The 22,006-nt window shown below is 44.0% G+C and overlaps 1 protein-coding gene across 1 annotated transcript in view; it reads right to left on the bottom strand.

The window, feature by feature from the left end:
* The window catches only part of LOC149329301 (uncharacterized), a 33,627-nt gene continuing 11,621 nt past the window's right edge, over nucleotides 1–22,006 (bottom strand). The window contains exons 3-4 of the mRNA XM_089559224.1: nucleotides 4,869–5,042; nucleotides 1–4,207 (exon numbers count right to left, since the gene is read on the bottom strand). Of these exons, the coding sequence (XP_089415350.1) occupies nucleotides 3,567–4,207; nucleotides 4,869–5,042 (815 nt within the window). The 3' untranslated portion in view covers nucleotides 1–3,566. The remainder of the gene's footprint in view (nucleotides 4,208–4,868; nucleotides 5,043–22,006) is intronic.

The following is a 22,006-nucleotide window of genomic DNA, read 5'->3' on the forward strand; positions in this document are numbered from 1 at the left end:
TTTTCGATATAAAATGTTTATTGCACTTCACAATTCAGAACGGTTCTTTCATTGGCGGAAATATTTTTCTTTACACCAAATTTCAATCCGTCCTACAATGCAGGATACAAGCAAAATCCGCTTCTTCTCAAGTGTTTGGTTAAGTTTGGTTTATGGGGTTTAACGTCCGAAATCGACTCAGGCTATGAGAGACACCGTAGTGAAGGGCTCCGGAAATTTCAACCAACTGGGGTTTTTTAACGGGCACTGACAATGCACAGTACACGAGCCTCTAGAATTTCAGCTCCATCATGATTTGATCGCCGCGGGCAGAATCGAACCTGCATCTTCCGGGTCAGCAGCCGAGCACCATAACCATTGAGCCACCGCCGCTTGTTAAGTGAGCTAAACCTTCAAGCATTTTACATCAACTATAAAATCGCATTTCTCATCACGCAAGGTGGTTCCCTTATGACAATGCAAAAATATTGTGTTTTTCTTGCAGAATTACAATGTAGTCAATGGGGCCAGATTTCAAAACTGGCCTCCAGAGAAGACAGTGCGATCTTGCAGAATGCATACAATGCAAAAAACTCAACGAACCCAATGCGATCCTTGCATAAAAAAAGTTGAGCCCCTTGAGCCTACGTTAGCAGGTGCAAGCTTTTACAGAATAAACTTTGAGTTTCTGCACAAAAAAGAGCGGTGCACTACACATAGAATGCGAGGCGTATATGGGTTAACTGTGCTTGAGCTTCAAAGAATGCGAATGCAAGACATGGAAAGGCCTTCACAACGTGCAACGGAAAAAAGCAGAGGCTATTTATATGAATTCACAGAAACGGTTGCTTAATGTTTCTTATCAGAATGGATGCATGTAACAACATGTAAATGCACAGCACCCGAGAAAAAACAGGTTTAAAGTTTTCTCCAAAGCAACCGAAAAAACCACCACCAATTGTCGTGCCACAGGAATGCAATGCCATCAGACAGGATAGCCTTGCTATGGGGACCAGCTCCAAGTGCTGAAGCAAATGATGATAAAAATTCTTTTCTGGAAGCAAGGCAAAATGATGTGCCGTTGTGATATGGTTGGTGCGGTTTTCCCGCACGAATCATGGTCACAACAGACTACAATACATTATGCCTACTTTACTTAACAACCATCATAATTCAAACACGGACATCCACGCACTATCGAAACAACACCTTAAGTGTTTGTTCACTCACAATTTAGGGAGATAACGTCAATGTTTTGAAATCTTGTTTTATTATTGCAGCCTTTTGTGCACGTATTTTTAATGGTGGCTGCATTACACTGTCTGTGGTAAAACTGTGGTCTGTGCTTCTATGCCTGCAAATGTAGCAGGAAATGTTTTTAGTCCTGTATAGCCATATATCAATTTCGCCGTTAGATGTTCTTTAGTGTGAAAAATATTGGTGATTAAGTATTAGTATTCGTCTTATTGAATCCATGTCTATTAGTTACATTGAACCGGTATTATTACTTTTTACTAATATGCAGCATTTTTGTTTGGAATTACTATGTATATTATGTATTTTGTGTTTACTATATATTTTGTGTTTACAGTTTCTATGTATACTGCATGCTCTTATCTTCGTACAATTTTAATCGCAGCTTTGTATTATTTCTGCTGTTATCCGTTGCCAAGAGAAAACAAGGGGTAAGAACCGTTGTCAAGCTGCTCGAGAAGCAGCTTTTTGTTCTTATCCTTGCATTTATTTCTGTATTGAAAGAAATGCTAAATAAATTGATTTGATTTGATGTCTGTGGATGCTCGAAGCATAACGCTACAAAAAAAAAGGAAACATCAGCTATTTGAAGAGGTAGGCTAACCAAAGAACTCCACTGCTTTTGAATTTAATGCACAACAGGTCAAGTAAGTTTTACAAACAGTCAGAAGGTATTCACGATTTTGTAATGGCAACAGTAATAAAATACTCATGTGCAATTTCACACAACCTAAATTATGAACTTTATAATACACAACAAAAAATAACAATGTTTTTCATGGGCACCAATTAAGCTTTGTTTCAGCAGTCACAACCCTTGCAACTAGTTATCACGAACACCTTACAAACAGCGCAATGTATTCAACAATGTGTAATGGAAACTAGAATAAAATACTTATGTGCACTAAGCAATTTCACAAAAATGACCAAAAATGCCGCCGCGGTGGCTCAGTGGCTAGGTGCTCGGCTGCTGGCCCGAAAGACGCGGGTTCAATCCCGGCTGCGGCGGTTGAATTTCTTTGGAGGAGAAATTCGAGGCCCGTGTACTGTGCGATGTCAGTGCACGTTAAAGAACCCCAGGTGGTCGAAATTTCCAGAGCCCTCCACTACGGCGTCTCTCATATCCTCAGTCGCTTTGGGACGTTAAACCCCATAAACCAAACCAAACCAAAAATGAACCAAATTACGTGCGTTACAATACACTACAAGATTACAATGTTTCTCGCAGGCACTAATCACAGTATTTTTTGTTTCAGTAGCCGTGACTCCTGCAGCTTGTTATCAAGAACACCTTATGTGAAAAAATAAGGCTTTTTCAAGTAACACCAACAGAACCAAGAAGCCAGCACAAAATGAAATGGTCACACACAGCTGATATCTTGACAGCGAAAACAGATTAAAAATGGTGTGGGCATAACGCTCCACAAATATTATGCCATTTATATCCAGCTGAGATAGCACTCTGAGAAAAGGTGATGTTGATGTTTGTGACCTCTTTTTGTTGGCTTTCATACCAGAGAAGAGAAAACTGTTATAAAGCATGCAGACTAATGCAAGACACATCAATATGAGGTGAGACACCTGGTTTTCCCCACTCATTCCTGCTACTAGCACTGCTGGAATAAACACACAAAGATTAACACAAGAGTGAAAATTCCTGTGTTGTCATACAAACAGAAATAGGCTCAATGATATTAATGAGTGAATTTATAATGACTGTTACAAAAATACACCCACTCAGACTGCATGAATAAAAAGAATAGTTGTGCATGTTTTACCCCGCGACTCTCTTCACTGAGGCAGGCAGACAAATGGCACAAACAATAGAGAGATTTAGCGTACCAGAGCTGTAGTAGCATAGACTGGTTTACTGAATGCCGGCTCCGATGCGCAGTGACCCTGCCTGATTGCAACCATACCACTATGTGCACGTATTCAATTTGCGGTAAAACAGCATACATCTATGCTATTACATCTCCGGTATGCTAAATCTCTCTCTAATATTGGGTACAGAGTTGTTAAAAGTCTCTCTCCAACAAGAAGTGATGCCATCCACATATGACTGATTTTGTTTCCATTCATGTAAGTTTACGAACATACCAGGCTTACTTTCCGTGTTCAGGAAATTCTTAGAGCGCGTGTCTGCGTAGTCTACGGCAACTATAAATGTATTTATCTGAAAACTCCGTAAAAGTGAACAAAACTTAAAATGTAAATTATGATGAGGGATGGCTACCAACATCTTTCAAAGGGCATTCAGCTAGAATCTTGTTACCTTGCATATAAAAAGGTAGCTAGGAAAACATATTGACTATGGGCATCACAAACCACTCCTATTCTTTGTGAATTGCCTTTTTGTGGAGTTTTAAATTTTGCCCCCGAGAGTATGTCTTTTGGCACAAGTCACACTGGAAGGGCTTTTCGCCCTTATGGGATCTAACATGCCGCGCAAGATCTGAACGTACTACAAAGGCCATGGGGCACAGCTGGCACTGATACGGCTTTTCACCCGTGTGGGTACGGATGTGCACTACCAGGCTGCTTCTCTGTGCAAAGCTGCTATCACAATAGTCACAACGGTAAGGACGCTCGCCTGTGTGTGTGCGCTGGTGTTGCTCTAGGGTGAACTTTTGTGCAAAGCTGCTACCACAGTGGTCACAATGGTAAGGACGTTCACCAGTGTGGGTGCGCTGATGTGCATTAAGATTGGACCTATCTGCAAAGCTGATCCCACAGTCGTCACAATGGTATGGGCGGTCACCAGTATGGAAACGGAGATGCACCACAAGCTGGTATCTTCGTTTGAATCTCTTGTTGCAGTGGGTGCATTTGTGCAGTTTATTTCCTCTGGGTTTACCGCGGCGGTTACCCATGCCAGAAGGAGTAGATTCCACGCAGTGGCTCCCTAGGCGCCTTTGAGCAGTTGAATCTTGCACAGGAGGCACGCCATGGTCACTCGGTGTGACGACTGAACCTGTGTTATAAAGGCAGAATACTTCCACTCAAATGCATGAACCAACATTGCAAAGCTCACTTGGAGCTAGGGAAATAAAGATCAATGTGGAGGACATATTCGACAAGAGCTCTGGATGTTTATGAAAAGTTTTATTCATTAAGGAGAATTCAGGCCCGAGGAATGATATCCCTAGAATAAATTCTGCAAGCAGCTGAAAACATTTCAGCTGCAAAAAATGTCATCCTTCCCAACGAAATAGGGTAGCCTTAGAAATAGATTCAAAATGCTTGCAGTATCGGCATCATGACAGGCGCTGTCCTAAGCCCACCCAAGTGGCCTAATAGCTAAACAAATGGCAGTTATCTAAGTTTAGCAAACACCACACTACCACTTTTGTTTTCTTTATTTGCTCCTTAGACGGTATAAAAAGCAAACGGCTAAAAATCTTATGAGGCCTTGGACCCGTGTACAAGTCCTTACATCAATGCCTAGAACTCACTGGATTATGACAGTCAGGTCATAGTTCACATATTATGGAAAACAGCGTTCCAGAATATCAAAGGTAAATATCATCACAATTCACCACAGTTCTATGATCTGAAGTTTCTGTATCCTTCATACTGCTCTTTGAAAAAAACCTTCAGGAATGCATTTACGGAGAAAAACTGCAGATTCTAACCTGACGAGTTTTGTCCAGAAAATGTTTCGTATTTGCAGCCTCTGGTGGTCAAGCCTGCATGTGAAAGATAGTTTACATTAATAAGACAGAGGATTAGATGTGCAGCTAACTTGCATGGAATAGAATGAAAAATAGAATGCAATCTCATACAACAGTTGTTCCAGGTTGTGTAATTTCAGTTGGTTAGGCTTCAAAACAATCTAGTTCCAATGCAAACATTCCAAACTCTTGATTCTGCACACAGTTGAGAACAATAACTATGCCCATGAAAAAATCACAGTTACCTAAAAAAATCAGAAAGCTGTTGCAAGAAAACCAACAGCCACTTCATAGACCTGTTCGCTTGCACGGTAACTGGCTTCATGGGAAGGACTGTACAAGTCTGCCTACGCAGGCTTAAAAACTAACGAGTGTGAGTTATGCTTAGAGACAAAACACATTGGGACAGGATTCCTTTTTTTTTTTTTTGTAGACCTCCTACACCCTTCATACCGCACGCAGGAGAAATACTTTCAGAGCCTGAGAACTGGTAAAAAATTGTCAGGAGGCTTGCTTGCAGCCAAGATTAAAGCTGCCCACGAGTGTGGCCAACATGTCCAACACAGTGTTTCCCCTGCAGCAGCTCCAAGAGAGCCATTAACCAAATCAGTAGAAGCACATCTGAAACGGCTCACTACTGTGTGTCGAGCGCAGTTAGAGCATAACATATTTACTCGCACAAGGCCCACATCTCCAATATGGATGAAAAATTGAGCAAAAAAAGAGGAAAGTATCAGCACTGAGCTTTGCAATGCGCTACTCTGAAAGATGTTTAAGGTGACCGGCACATCTAGCACAATGAATGGCATGGAAAAAACCTCTGGAAATATGCTGATGAGGTGAGCTCATCGGAACATAAGGAGAGTGAAAGCTGATGTTAATAAGTTAGATGGTGCAAGAGCAGCTTTGGCTAAAGAGGGTTACGGCTCAAGGCACTTTCTTCGACACAAGTTGGGATTAAAGGACCATTTCCAAGCACTGCACCCAGCACAAGCTAGGGGGAAAACTTGCGTATTGCATCACTGGTGGGTACCCAGTGCTAGTACTGAGATTACAACCCTGCACATAATACATGCGAGGTGTACGTTCCAATGACTATGCCACTGGTTCAGAGAAAGTGAATGCAGCAAGAAATAAAGAATAAAAGTATAACTTGTCATCACATATTGCATTATTCTGAGCAGAATCGCAGCAACACTAAATCAGTTTTACAGGCATTTTGTGAGGCATGCAGACCTGACACGTGTAAAGACCTCAGTCCGGCAAAACTAAAAAAAAAACAAGGAAAAAACAGTGCGGGTCCTAGACGAGTAAATGTGGTAAATCTTGCATTGCCTTGGGCAACAGGGTAAAGAGCACAGCTTCAATAGATCAACACAGCACAGAGGTAATAGGGGAGTACAGGGTCAACAGGGTCCATAAAGCACAGAGCTCTACACAAACATTAGGCAGGCAAATTTTCTCAAATGTCTTCACATCATAATAAAATCATCTCCTCTCCTCAAAGATAGTTCAAGGTCCATACAATGACCATGAATCGAAGTCCATACACAATGAATTACAAATGTGCAGAACAGCATTCAGTAGTAGAAAACAAAAATAAAACATTGCCACGATCCACCCCATACAGCCAAACGTCGCCTGCTCTTAAAAGAGCCTCAAAACGGAACGGAAGACGTCACAATGCAGGCTAAATGGACACAGCAACAAACATAGCTTGGACAGAGTCAGGAATGCTTAGCACATGACAAAGTAATGTCAGTCACCTGTGACCAACCACAAGGAATCATAGCGTACGCTTCAGCAAAGCCATAAAAATGCCCATAAAGTAGTGAACAGTGGTAAATATGATACCATGTAGAATTAGTCACAAAAAATCTCTGCTTCTCCCGTAACAGAGTAAAGTAAGCATGAAATGTTTACGTGCATAAGCAAGCATTTGAAAATATCTGCAGCTATACAGCGAAGGAATCAATATAAAGATTGATGTGTCAGTCACACACGCACCAAAAGGCAAATTATTTTAATGGATGCAATATTCACCCTCGATGTTTCTGCTTTAAGAGAAAAACACGAAATAATATCTTATAAATGAAATAATCAATTCACACACAATGTCCGGCGTAATTCATATTGTTCTCTTTCGTGTGATCTCGCACATTCTTTCGCAATGACCATCACTTCAGTTACAAAGATCTTGCTTCGATTTCTGAATAATAGGATGGAGTCAGATTCACCCCATTTTGCACCAAAAATAAAGGTGTCATTATTTGCAATTTGTATTTTTAACCGAGCATAATGGTTTGGAACGAATGCCTCTCCTTTATTTAAGATGACCACGAGCTTCTTAATTTTTTTACAATTCTCAAAGTTAATTACCATGCAACGCCCTACAGGCACTGGCACAGACTTTCTTCCAAATATGTGTGAAATCTCCAGAATGTTATAACTACCCTGAAACATATGCTAATTTCATTGACTGCCTTGTGGAATGCAGGAGGAGAATTCCGTATCCTCCCATCCCCTGTGCAACCCTTTTTTGTGTGGAGTGCCTGGCTTGTCCAAGATAGCTGCAAGACCACTGGCCCTTGCACGACAGGCATAATCCTTTCTTGGTGCTTGGTTTTGTGTGACCAAATATTGTGATTCTAATACTTCTACTACTGAGTGCATACCGCGAGAGTACATAGGTCATGGGCTGCGTTCGACCACTGTACGAGGTCAGGTGTTCTGTTAGTACCCCAACTGAAATGGGAATTTAACTGAGAGCTCAAACTGCTCAAATACTGTACTCCAATGCTTTCTGCTCAACCAATATCAAGTGAAAACGAGCAAAAAGAACCTGGTACCTCCCAAACATCAGTAACAACTCGAGAGACAACTAAGCAGCCACCCGTTATACCCTATTTCCTTGACCTTTCAGCGAGCCTGTTGTAATTTCTGGGGACAGAATTACATGGTTTACGAAACGAGTTCACTAAATGAAATTTTTATGTCGAGGGTGATGCCCATTTTTCTCATTATTAAGATCCGTGTAATTGAAGCAATTACATCAGCCATTTCCAACCCACTTTGTGAATAGACACAATGCACTGAGATCACTGCACATGCGATTTTCGAGGTTATGAACATGAACCAGTGGAGTCATGAAAGGGTGGCTGGCGTGGTATTGAAGGTTTCTTCCTCTGGAACCTTGCACGGGCTTATCAATGATGGGCTGCAAAATAACAGAGAGCAAAGGAGTGTCACTTTGGAATGAACACAAATGCCCCACGCACTGGCACATGTGTGCTTTTGTGTAGACGGCAATGCACAAATGGGTAGGGACAATGCACAAACACCAGATCTGACAGCACTCTCTGAAGTCTTTTTCTCTAGACACAAAATGTGAAAGGATACGGATAGGAAAAAAGAAGAGCAATTGGCAATGCACTGTTAGCTGGAGTACAAATATTTGAAACTGATGTTTTCTACCAGCTAACATGCAATTTCAGTTCTGGTATCTTTAGCAATGCGTCATTTGATAATCTTGGCCAGATAATCTTGGCTGCAAAAACTTTCATTCCATGCAGCTCAACACAGATAAAAGTGAAAGCAACGAAAAGACCAGAAATTCCACAAAAGGTCGTAAGCCTAAGCTCCAAAATGCTCTCCAGACCATGTATAGGTGCTGCCAAATCGAGACGCATGTTGTTCTTGTCAAAAATCAACAAGATAGATTCTGATGACCCGAACTTGGCACATGGATATTCAGAGCACCAGACACACAGTTGGAAAGGATATGAGCCTGAGGATATTATTTGCATAGTTCGGCAGCAGCTGTCCATACAGGTTGTTTAGCCAGCAATTGGCATTCCTTCTCCAGCTAATATGCTTGATTTGCCTGCAAAATGACACTCAGAAAAGCAGAATAAGCACAAGGGAAAGCCTCAATTACAGGAGGCAGTGTTTAACAGTAGCCACTTGTACACAGGGAAGGTATGTTCGATGAGCACCGTGTCCCCTCAGTGCCTCAGAAGCAGCCTTTAAAATGCAGGAATACATTTCACCTTGCCATGAAACCATGGCAGCACATAGATGACTCCCGTACATAGGAGACTGGTGGTGTGATGTAACTAGGGAGCACTGACGTGATTTTTGATGCGGGTTCCTGGCTAAGGTTAGTTAGTTAGTTATATGGGGTTTTATGGCGCATAAGCAACTATGGCTATCATGCGCCAAACACAAGGTTAGATGATGTTACGTCAAGTGTACAGAGGTTACATTATAATAGATTTAAAACATTGGCTTTCTTTAGAAACTTACAAACAAGTGAAAATTCGACAGGTGTTTGCTCGCCTAAAAGCAATGCGGGATGAAATGGAATGTATTCATTGTAAAATACCGTAAAAAATTTTTTTCGAAGTTCTTCGAGATGAGAACAAGAGATTAAAATGTGATTCACTGTGAGGTCCTCACCACACATTTCACACACTGGTTTGTCTTTTTTTGTTAATAAGAAGTTATGGGTGATGTGTGTGTGGCCTATGCGTAAACGACATAAAATTACTTCGATAAAACGTTCTTTATGACGGCATGATTTCCATTCTTTCAAAATCGGCTTTACAGTATGCAGCTTGTTGTTTCTTTCATTTTCCCAAGAAGCTTGCCATTTGGCTCTTAGTTTGCTATGCACTAACTTCATGTAATCCCTAGGAGGCAAATTCACATGTTTTATTTCCATGGTTCTGGTTTGTGCAGCACACATGTCGGCTCTCTCATTATCCCTAATGCCAATGTGACTGGGAACCCAGCAGAATTTTATAACATGTTTTTGTGCTGTGACCTTTACTATATTGTGTATGATGCTTCCAATCAGTGGTTCTGTGGCATTTTTGGAGTTTAATGCTGTAAGGACGCTCAGTGAATCTGTATATATGATGCTGTTTTTGATGTTTTCATTTGTTATTTTCTGTACCGCGACACTAATAGCATAACACTCCGCGGTGAAAACTGTAGCACATGAGGGAAGTCGTACTGCATGTTCATTTTTTCCTTGTATTACTGCGTGCGCTTCCTACATGAGCATGAGTTTTTGACCCGTCAGTATAAAATGCAGTGTAATTTCTGTATTTTTCTTGTAGTGCTAGATATTCTTGTATTATATGGTCGTGTGGTGTACAGGTTTTACTGAAGCGTGTTAGTGTGACGTCACACACTGTGGGGAGAGTGTACCACGGTGGTAGCGCTTCGTGTGTTGGGGCAATATTTTTAATTTCGTTTAGTATGTCCAGAGCTTGGCATTTTTCTTCGAAGCGCAAGAGCAACGGCTTAATCGCGTGAGGCTTGTTATTGAAGAGTATTCGGGATGGGCATTTCGTGGCAATTGGGTAACAGAGATGTTTGGGCTGTGAAAGGATTTTGAGGATGTATGTACAAGTTAGTGCAGTTCTTCGATCTTCTAAGGAAGGTTCATTCATTTCCACATACAGACTTGCTATTGGTGAAGTTCTGTAAGCACCTGAAGACAACCTTAAACCAAGATTGTGGATAGGATCCAGTCGTTTTATGTAGGATGGTCTTGCTGAGCCATATACGATGGACCCATAGTCTAACTTAGAGCGAACCAGAGAACGATATATATGTAACAGGCATGCCCTATCAGACCCCCAGCGTTTTCTTGACAGTAGTTTCAGTACATTGAGGGCCTGGGAAGCTTTTTTCTTTAGGCTGTTTATATGTGGCAAGAAACTGAGCTTTTTATCGAAAGTTACCCCTAGAAATTTATGCTCTTGTTTGACAGGTAATGGGGTCTGGTTTAGATATAGTGTGGGGTCGGCCTGTAGGTCTCGTCTCAAAGAGAATAGAACCGCTACTGTTTTCTGAGGAGAAAATCTAAATCCGTTTCTATCTGCCCAGGTGGCCAGTTTATTTATTGTTATTTGTATCTGTCGCTCACAGGTAGGTATGCTGGAAGACGTACATGCTATTTGGAGGTCATCTACGTAAACTGAGTACATTATGGATTTTGGGATTACTTTGCCTATTGAGTTCATTTTGATTATGAATAAGGTCGTGCTGAGGATGCACCCCTGGGGTACGCCAGTTTCTTGAATAAAAGTGTTGGAGAAGGTTGCGCCTAGGCGGACTCGGAACGTGCGGTTGGTTAGGAAGTCGTTCAAACAGCTCAGCATCCTGCCTCGGATACCTAGGTCCGCTAGGTCACGGAGGATACCGAACCTCCACGTGGTATCGTAAGCCTTCTCCAGGTCGAAGAAAACCCCGATACAGTGTTGCTTGTGGATGAACGCTTCCCGGACTGTGTTCTCAAAGCGAACAAGGTGATCAGTTGTGGAACATGTCTTTTTAAACCCGCATTGGTGTATATCTAAAAGTTGCCGGGACTGAAGTATGAAAGTTAGTCTGATGTTTAGAATGCTTTCGAATGATTTTGCTATACAGCTAGTGAGTGCTATTGGCCTGTAACTGGTGGGACTAGTTGGTGGTTTGCCAGGTTTTAGAAAGGGTACAATGATTGCTTCTCTCCATGCTTGGGGGATTTCTCCACTCATCCATATTTTATTGAAAAATTTTAGGAGAGCTTCTATGGCAGTCTCAGAGAGGTGAGCAAGCATGACATAATGTATATTGTCTGGGCCTGGTGCTGTCTTTTTACCGGATGTTAGTACTGCGTTTAGTTCCTGCATTGTAATTAGCTGATTGTAGTCTTCATGTATGCATGTTCTGAAGGGAAGTTTTTGTTTTTCTACTATTGTTTTGTGCTTTTGAAAAGAGTGTGTGTAGTTGGCTGAGCTTGATACTGTAGCAAAATGCTCACCCAATATGTTGGCCTGCTCTTCTAATGTTGTTTGAGTACCGGGTGTTGTTAGCATTGGAAATGTGAAAGGAGTAAAATTTCCAGTGAATTTCCGCACCTGCTCCCACATTTTTTTGGATGTTATTGAGCTGTTTATCGAGGATATGTACTGTTGCCATGATGCCCTTTCTGCGTTGCGTCTGATGTATCGTGCTTTTGCTCTTGCTTTTTTAAAGTTTATGAGATTCTCATGTGTTGGATATCTCCGAAAAATGCCCCAGGCTTTGTTTTGTTTCTTTTTTGCATCTTTACATTGTTTTGTGTACCAGTATTTGTGATTTTGTTTTACTATTCCAGAGGATTGAGGAATAGCTAAATGTGCGGCAGCTAAGATACAATTCGTGAATTTTTCATTTATCTCATTGATGTCAACATTTTCTAAAACTATTTTCTCTAATGTAGCTTGTGCTGTAAAAAGTTGCCAGTCAGCTAAATGTAGCTTCCAACACCGTGGTTTTGTGGGAATAACTGTTAGCGAGGATGAAAGACTTATTACGACAGGGAGATGATCACTTCCATATGGATTGTCTAAAACACTCCAGTTAAAATCGTTAAAAACAGACGGTGAACTAAAAGACAAATCTAAAACACTCATTTTCCCCGAGGTTGGGGAGCAGTATGTAGGTTTATTAGAGTTGAGTAAACAGACGTCATTGCATAAAATAAAATCCTCTACGAGATGGCCTCTAGCGTCAGTTTTCTCACTTCCCCAAAAATATGAATGTGCGTTAAAATCTCCAACTACCAGGTATGGCTCTGGTAGCTGCTCTAAAAGATCCTCTAAGTCATGTAGTGTTAAATTAAAGTTCGGATCGATATATAGTGAGCACACTGTGATGGTTTTATGGGCAACCAGAGTGGCTGCGACAGCTTCAAGTCTTGTTTTTAGTTTAAGCTCTCGAGCCGGGACGCCGCTTTTCACTACGATGGCTACGCCTCCCGATAGTCGGCTCGCCTGTTCCCGATCGCGGCGGAAAACAGTGTAGTTCTTTAGAAAGTTATTTTTTTGGGGACCTAAATTTGTTTCTTGTAGACATAAGGCGACAGGAGCATGTGCTCCTAGTATGTCTTTTATGTCACTGTAATTGTGTAAAAGTCCTCTACAATTCCATTGTATTATGAAAGCCATCTTATTTTTGTGTTTGTATCGGGTGAAAAACTAGATCAAGTTTTTGATGGCCCCGTGACTCGGGGCCTGTCTTTTTTTGATCGATCCAGAGAGCTCCGCCGACCGTCCGACGTGGACGGCGCGGGGCTGCCCGGGGTCGTGTCCATCGCCTCTGCGGAGGCGCTGGATGACCGTGCAGAAGGCACGTTCACGTTAGAGTTTGACCTCGACCTGTGGGAAGAGGTCTTGAGGCCCGCCGACCCGGGGGTCTGCGCAGCCTGACTTGGAGTTGGCAGAGTAGCGTGAGCTACTCCACCAGACGGCGCGGATGGCCCCGCCCCAGGCTCACTACGTGTGACCGGGACAGGTGCCGAAGCCTGGTGTGGTGCGCCGCGCCCACGCACCACATCGGCGAAGTTTTGTTTTGTTGTGAAGGAGAATGAGTTGGTGAGTGCAAAACGCCTTCTCGCTTCTTTAAATGAAATGTTTTCCTTTGTCTTTATGGTGATTATCTCCTTTTCTTTTTTCCAGGACGGACACGCCCTGGAGTATGCTGCATGGTCACCTTCACAGTTTGCGCAGTGCGGGGCTGCGTCACATTGATCAGAATGATCCTTCGAGGCGCATTTCGCGCACGTTTTCCGGCCTCGGCAACTTTGTGAGCCGTGACCGAACCGTTGGCAGTTGAAACATCGACGAGGGTTGGGAATGTATGGTCTTACGTTAACTTTCAGATAACCTACTTCGACTGTGTCGGGCAGTGTGCTGGTGTTGAACGTCAGGATCATGTGTTTTGTGTCTATTTCCTTATTATCCTTCCGGATCTTGATTCTGTGAACATCTATCACGTCTTGGTCACTCAGACCTTCGAGCATCTCTTTTTCAGTGATGTGGACAAAGTCATTTTCGGATATAACGCCTCGGACGGTGTTCAGAGATCGGTGTGACGTCACGGAGACAGGAATATCCCCAACAGATACAATGTTTACGAGTTTTGAGTGTTGGACGTTGTCACGCAGTTCGAGCAGTAAGTCACCGCTAGCCATTTTAGATACCTTGTAGCCAATGCCCAAGGCTTCTGTCAAACAGTTTGACACTAGGAAGGGGGACAGGATTCTAGCTTGTTTATCTTGTACTTCACTATGGATCACATGGTACTTAGGAAAACTGACTTTTCTTTTTTGAAAAAACTCTTCTGCTTCGTTCCGCCCTCTCTTGAGAGAGCGATCTAGTTTGGAAAAAGGGGGAGCCATAAAAATTCTAGTTTTTCGGTCATGGTGCCAGCCACCCACCATGGAGCCCAACAAGGGGACGGGACAGGAACTTGCGAGCAAGTCCTGCCCACGCCAGCTGTACACCTTAACTATAACCTAATATGACTCAACTCAGGGTAGTTGGTCACACACGGTTAACCCTCGCCGCCAGGAAAAAGAGGAAAAAACAAAGAAAAGAGGAGGAGACAGGAGAGTTGTAAGAAAGGGATAGGAAAGTGAAAGATGGAGGGGAGGATAGGAAAAGGCGACTGCCGATTTCCCCCGGTCGGGTCAGGCCGGAGGTGCCGTCTACAGGAAGCTGGGGCCAAAGTGGTGTGTTGCCTCCGCCGAGGGGCCTTAAGGGTCCAAACGCTCGGCATCGGCTCAACCACCAGGATCCCCTTTTCCCCGGACACGGCGATGCCACGCACGGCTAAGCGCGGATGCTCGGGTCCGTGGTGACGCATTGTTCACCATCATCCCCTTGCGGGGATGTCCCTGCGGATGCTCGGGTTAACCCCGTGGTGTCGCCACTCACCAACGTCTGCATGCTGCAGACGCCTCCCTGCGGGGATTCCTGGCTAAGGTAAAACTCAGATGCACTGCCTCGAGCGAATGCCACGAGCCAGGAGAGTGCACCCTGAATTGCAGATCAGCCACATTGCAGCAGTTGCCTATTTTATCAGCACATATGGCATTATGCATTTCAAAGCAAGGTTATCCTTGTAGATGCGATCTCCAAGACAAATTCGGAGTGACACTCAATAGTATACAGTCAATCGTACAAGGAAGTGCAGATATCAAAAAGTAAACTAGACAGTGCATTACCTCCACTGTGGGGACTTGGCTCGCTTCGTCCCCTTGGGTTTACTCCCCGCGATGTCATCCTCCCTAGTTACCCTAACAAGGGAGGTCACCTGCATTGTATCCACCCTAGCGCCAACAGATGGCGTGACAGTCGCAGGTGTGGGGGAGACGGCTCTCACTCTCTTCAGCCTCAGGAATTCATTGCACGCACGTTGCACGAGCTTGCAGGAACATTTCCCGTGAGCTCGTACCCCTGACTAACGGTATAAGGTAGGTGGGGACGCATTTGTTTCTATCCTGCTCAAGTTTCTCATGTAGCACATGTTTCTTAATTCTGCCTCCCCTAGCACTCATCTTCATAAGGTGCGTGTATTCACAGCACTGCTGACTATATTGCCTTTTGGTCCTTGCATATGTGAGCACCCAGGGAATTCCCACGTTGCGAGCGATATTTGTTAGATCACAGCATATATCATTCGTTCACGATACTTCTTAAAGGTGGTAACTCTGGCATGCAACATAAGGTGGCCAAGGCAATGCTGAAAGAAAAACATTTTAAATTAAATGCCACTTCCCTCCTAACTGATCACATAATGTCTTGTTGTGAGCAAGTGAATGTAGAACCAATGTCCAATTACAGACACAACACCACGCTGCAGTCACCTCTGTTTAGAAACAAACCGTTTTTTTACTTTTCGAGAGCTATTTATCCCAACGTCTTTGTTTTCAAGGAAGTGACAAAAGAAGGAAATCAATGGACAATGGAGCTAAGCTGAATGTCACAGACCATAGAATCAGTGAGTGTACAATCACTGGCATCGTAAAGACATCCTTACACAGCTGTTGTGCCCCAGGTCGTTCTCAAAAACATGAGTCGTAATAGGTTGAACCATTTAATGCAGAGCAGTGCCACTACCTGCACTCATGTTCATCTCGTCTTGTCCAGCAGCGCTCCCATGACTAACCCTACATGCTGGAATAAAAAGTTTAAGATTGCCACAGAGCTCCACTTTAAAGGTGCACTCAAGAGGATTCTGAACTTGTCTTTTTGCCGCGGGAACTCGATCTACACGTTCCTAGCATTCTTAGAAACTGCACCTTATTGCCCTGTATGGCCGATGTCCCTAATTAAATCGAATTAACGTCCGGCTCCCGCCCTTTTTTTTTTAATTCTGCCTCGTACGATGGGCGGAGTCGACCAACGCGTGAAGTTCTTTTTTCAGTCAGCTCCGTGGAGGCTTTGCTTTCGCTTTATTTTATTTTTTAGGTTTCCATGAATAAATAGTTTCATTCGCAGATAATATAGCCGCAAAATAAGCCCGCAGAAATAAAAATACGCACGGACTATTTGCTACTACGGACTACTACGTATTACTCCGCCGATGGCAGAGCGGCAAGCCGCCACGGGACTGGCTGAAAGACACTCCACGCGTTGGTCGACTCCGCCCACCGTACGAGGCAGAATTAAAAACAAAGGGTGGGAGCCGGACGTTAATTCGATTTAATTAGGGACATCGGCCATACAGGGCAATAAGTTGCAGTTTCTAAGAATGCTAGGAACATGTAGATGGAGTTCCCGCGGCAAAAAAACAAGTTCAGATTCCTCTTCAGTGCACCTTTAAGGGTATGACACAACCAGTGCTGCCAACACTAGGGATTTTTCCTTAGATCTAGAGAATTTGGACGTTGTTTAGGGGAAAAGCGATTTTTTGTATAATCTAGGAAAATTTCATTTGCTTGGAGAAAGCTTTTTTTTTCTCTATCAAATTGGGAAGACAATACAAGCTTTCTCTACAACTGACGGAGGCCCCCACAACGTTGCCGCACGCTCGAGTAAAGCCTGTTTCACATGCAAGTGAAAACGCTTTGTTGCTGTGGCACAAAAGCTGTTTAGAGCTATCGAGGCGGCGGCTCCAGCAGTCAGAGCGGCGATGTTCCAACAAGTTACAAATTTTTCGCCGCGCTGCTCAATTTTCAGTTGCTTGCATGCATGTGTACCAGCCTTTACACGGACGTAGTCAGACGTGTATGGTCCCTGACGTGGCCAGTGGCACCGCTGCTGTGATCTGGTGCACCAGCACCTTCCCTCAACACGCTCGACACTTTCTCGCACTGTATTTGGAGCTCGGTGCACGACGTGTAAATCCTATTTAGTAAACCTATCTGCATGTTTATTTTGATAACCAGAACAGAACAAGGGCGCCATTTTTTTGACAAAGGTGCACCGTGTTGAAAATCTTAACTAGTCTAACTAGGGGAACAATTCCCAGTTCACCTGCCACGGTGGCTGAGTGGTTCCGGCGCTCGGCTGCTGACCCGACAGACGAGGCTCCTATCCCGGCCTCAGCAGTCGAATTTCGATGGAGGCGAAATTCTAGAGGCCCGTGTACTGTGCGATGTGAGTGGACGGTACAGAACCCAGGTGGTTGAAATTTCCGGAGCCCTTCACTATTTCATCCCTCATAGCCTAGGTCGCTTTGGGATTTTGGACCCTCCAAAATCATTAACCATAATTCCCTGTTTCACTACGGCGAACAAAGTGAGTTGAAATCACATGAGGCGTACAAAAGCTGTAACAATCACTGCTTCATTAATTTAATTGACTCAAACAGTTACTTAAGTCACCCTCTAGAGCAATCGCAGCAAACGAACAAGCAGCTTTTATATCGCAGTTTCCGCACACTCCTAAAGCGACCTCCAGGCATTTTGTGTGTGGTATCCTTTGGCTAAAGTCTAAACTGACACAACATGCGGGAAAAAAATTCAATTAATTCCACATGCCGACGCATGGTTACTAATATCTTGCGTACAGTGAAGAAAAAAAACAGACACGATATAGAGCCTTTGATTTGTAATTTCCAAAGAGTGCTACGGTTTATCTTGTAGCTTTATTTAGAAGTTCTTCATTCTAGATCCTTCATTTTAAATTTACAGCTAATTTACTTACAAACGGCTGGTAATAGGGTAGCTGCATGATAAATCTTGCTATTGAACTACGCATAAGTATATATTTTTTCAGAATTGAACACTATTTTCCATAACTGGGGAAATCTAGGGAATTTTTTGTTGCAAATTGGGGGAGAAGCAGCTCTGGAAGTTGGCAGCACTGGACACAACTGAGTTAATGGATTAATGCAAATATATGCAAAACTGGTCGTTTTCTACATTACATTACATTACATTACATTACATTCCTCATACCACTCCTGGAACAGCCACCCAGGTTGCTCTACCCCAGCAACCTTGTGACTGACCGTTAATATAAGTGTAAATTGCAACGGCTGGCAGATTGTGATGAAGTCACAAGGACAAGTGACCTACGTGGCTCACCTAGGTTGCTTTCCTACAAGTTTTCTGCGAATTTTTTCGCTCACGGCCAATGGCACCCGACTTTTCTACAACACCGGACGATGAACACTAAAGCATTGAAATTGCACACATTGTATCTTTTGGCAAGCCATCACAGCTCTAAGCAACGGTAGCCTAAGTGTCCACTCCCCTAATTATTCACATAGCGCTGACAAGACTGATTATAATGAAGTTATCAGCAGAGGACATCCCATGCCCACTGCATCGAGTACGATACTTTTAGGCAGAACAGTTGACTATGACCGCAAGTGATTGCATCAACAAAGCAAGCGGCCTTACAACAGCCTCAGAAAAACCTTGAAGAAGGCTGCTATGCAATACATCTCGATCTCAAAACGGTCAAGACTACCTAAGTATGAAAAATTTGGGCATAAAAAGAGCAAAGAGAGCACTTATCTGCATTAAACTTAAAGATGGTTTGTTTGTTAATGGGGTCTATCGACCAAAAGCGACTAAGGCTATGAGAGACGCAGTACTAGAGGGCTCCAGAAATTTCGAAAACCTACAATTCTTTAACATGCACTGACATTGCACTGTACACTAGCCCCTAGCATTTTGCTTCCATCAAAATGCGACTGCCGCGGCCGATATTGATCCCGCATTTTTCGGGTCAGCAGCTGAGCGCCATAACCGCTGCGCCACTGTGATAGCTAATACAGTATTTTCAATCTGGGAAGTAAGAAACGTGCATGAAAAACTATAAGATTTGCTCAACCAAGATAAGAATGCTTCAGTTGCAATATCAAGCTGAATATCCAAACTCCTGCAAAAAACAGGCAAAAAAGCAGATATGGAATAAATAAAATGATGGCTAGAAAAAGAGGCCTTACCGCAACTAAGAAAGGCAGGACATTGTGTGAATGTAGAGGAGCTAGAGCATAACAAGCAAGGAACTCTTAGAACAGCACACAATAGCAAATGAGCCACCAGACTAAAAGAAAGATCACAATCAAAAAATTGCACAACACATAACAGAAACCAAAGGAATACACCGTAGAATACACAAAACAGCCTTCAATGGGAACAAATAAACAGAACAGGACCCAAAGCATACAAATGAGGGAGGGGCAGTAGGAAAATAAAACATTTGACCACTTTAACTTGCTAGGCAAGGTGGCACTCGCCACAGGCCTGATAAAAAGGAGACGCCAACAGTTATCCATTTATCTAGGGGAAATCTATTGGTGTGTGGTACAATGACACGTCCCTCAACACATAACAAATAAACCATGTCCCACAGTACAAAACAAATAAAACCATTAACCGCTATAATCTACTAGGCAACGTGACACTTAACACCGCCCAGAGAGAAGTGGGGAATTTCTTGGTGCATGGTACAAAAACATGTCGCTCAATACATTGTTTTACAGGACAGGAGCATCGAGCTATGAGTCTGCATAAGTTGGCAGCAGTTCCCCTGGAATGTTCTTCCCCTGGCTACTGGTGCTCCTCCAGTGCCTGCAAAACAGAGAACGCAGAAAACAGGCCAAGCACAAAAAAAAAAAAGCGAGAAACGACACCAGCATTATTCAATAATGCAGGCAGCCCTGTATTTTAGAGCGGACCATTTAGTGCAATGCTACGGTAGCATTCACTTTTCATTCCTGTGTAGTGGCTATAGGCACCCTGCGCATCTAACTCCCGCGCGACGCGCACGCCACTGGCGGCGGCGCGCGCATCCCTGTCAGGAAGGCGGGGCAGACTCACAGCTGCCGCTGTGTTGCGCGCGCCGTCGCGAAGCAGTTGTGCACCTCCTTCCCGAGCACAAAATGGCACATAGCAGCAGGACACATTGCTGTGTTGTAAGATGCAATAATACATATATAAATTCGCCCCGGACTAGGTTTTATGGATTTCCAACGCGACATTGGGAGACGGCCCACCCATCGCGACGGGCAACACGCGCGCGCGGTTTCTGGTCAAACAACGGTCAAACCCGTGCGGAAGACACTTACTTGACTCATGCATTACCTCCTAGACAGGTTTTTGACCCATGACAAATTCGGAGGATTGCTAATGGCTCTCTGGGAACCCTTCCCTCTTCTTACACCCACGATTTCCGGTCATTGACCTGGCTGTCAACAATATGTGGGCTTAAAGCCACGCTGAAACTCGCCCGCAGTCACACCTTAGGAAGAAGCCCAAATTTTGCGCTGCAAATAATCGTTTACCTTAGTTCAAGCTATGAGCAGAATCCTTGCTCGCGCCTTGTCGTCCAGCGTCTTTTTCGACAGTAAAGGCACGTTTTCAGGGGCAACGGCAACATGCTCCTGATAAATCTTTGCCTCCACGTCTGAACGACTGGGTGATAATTTAGTACAATAATCATATATCCTAATGTCGAAGAGTCAGGGCACTTGTGCTAAATGCATAGAAATTAAACAAACCCTGCAATGAAATTCTGCTTTTTGAGCACAAGCTTTCTGCAAGAATCCTGCATGAAATAGCCGGGATACTCTTTCTTTGCAAAATGCCAGTCAAAAAGTTTTACGTTTTCCGCATGAGTTTCAGTGCGCACAGGCGCTTCGCCGCCGCTTCCATTCTCTTCTGCTTGAAAAAGCTCGTTCATTGGACATCTCCTATCACCAAAATACTGACGCACGTGTTGTAGCGATAACAGCATGGCAATGGCTAAAAAAAGACAAAATATGAGTGGCAGATTACGCAATGGGCACATAATTTCAAGGCGTAGTTTGAACAGGGTATAGGCAACGGGCAGTCGTCAGGAGCCGCCACGATCGCTGAACAACCAGCGCCATCTAGCGGGCAGGCGGGGAACATATCGCAGGATTGCTCCGCCGTAGCAGACGGCATGGCAGCCTTGCGCGAGGCTGGTAGAATGGCGGTGGAAAGCGTGCCGATGGTTATATCGGCGGCCTTTCGCGATTTGGACGATTTGAATTCCTTCTTCCGAGGAGCGAACTTGAAAAAGGGCAAGCTTTTGCTTGAAGCCGGTCACGTGCACAACGTGAAAGAGCTCGTGCTTTCAAGCGGCTCCGAAATAAGGGGGAAATGCATGGCGCAGACCCCTGCTACACGGGCGTTTCGAATGCCTTCCAACCGAATGTCATTCGACTCGACTGCCGAGCTAACGCCGCTACACGAAGTTTTTCAACGGCATTCGGTTCAGATGACATTCGAGTCGACGGAGCTCCGCGGAGACATTCCAGATTTTTGCCTTCGAAACGCGAGCACAGCCCGAAGCGACCGAAGCCGTCGCTGCCGCCGTCGCTTCGCCCCGCCCACAGCCGCGCGACTGCTTTCGGCTCTGTGGCTGTTCATTTCGATACCCGCTACTCGCTTTTTTCTGCTGTTTGTTTAGCAAATAGTTCATGTTCCGTCTAAGTGAGTGCTTGCAGATAATAGTACACCAACGAACATTTACCGCGTGTGCATGAAATTTCCCCAGGAGTGCGCTGATGAGGACGACTGTACTCATGCTGCTGTTTACATCGCTGCGTATGAACAGCTTGTACTGGTTTGCAAGACATAAAACGAAATATGCGCTTTAGTTCTATTAAATAATCTCCTCTCTTCTGTGCCGGTTGTACCCGTGCCTGTTTACGCAGTGCGACAATCTGTGGGAAGCGCCGACACGATCGCTCGCCTGAGAAACACTTGACAGCCGGGTTGTTGACATCGCGTAGGACCGGCGCTTCTCGCTAATTTTCCCGGCTTCCTCCGACATGCCCCGTACTTTATTTTA

This window comes from Amblyomma mixtum, chromosome 9 (assembly GCF_055824585.1).
Source record: "Amblyomma mixtum isolate Tamu chromosome 9, ASM5582458v1, whole genome shotgun sequence".
NCBI lineage: Eukaryota > Metazoa > Arthropoda > Arachnida > Ixodida > Ixodidae > Amblyomma > Amblyomma mixtum.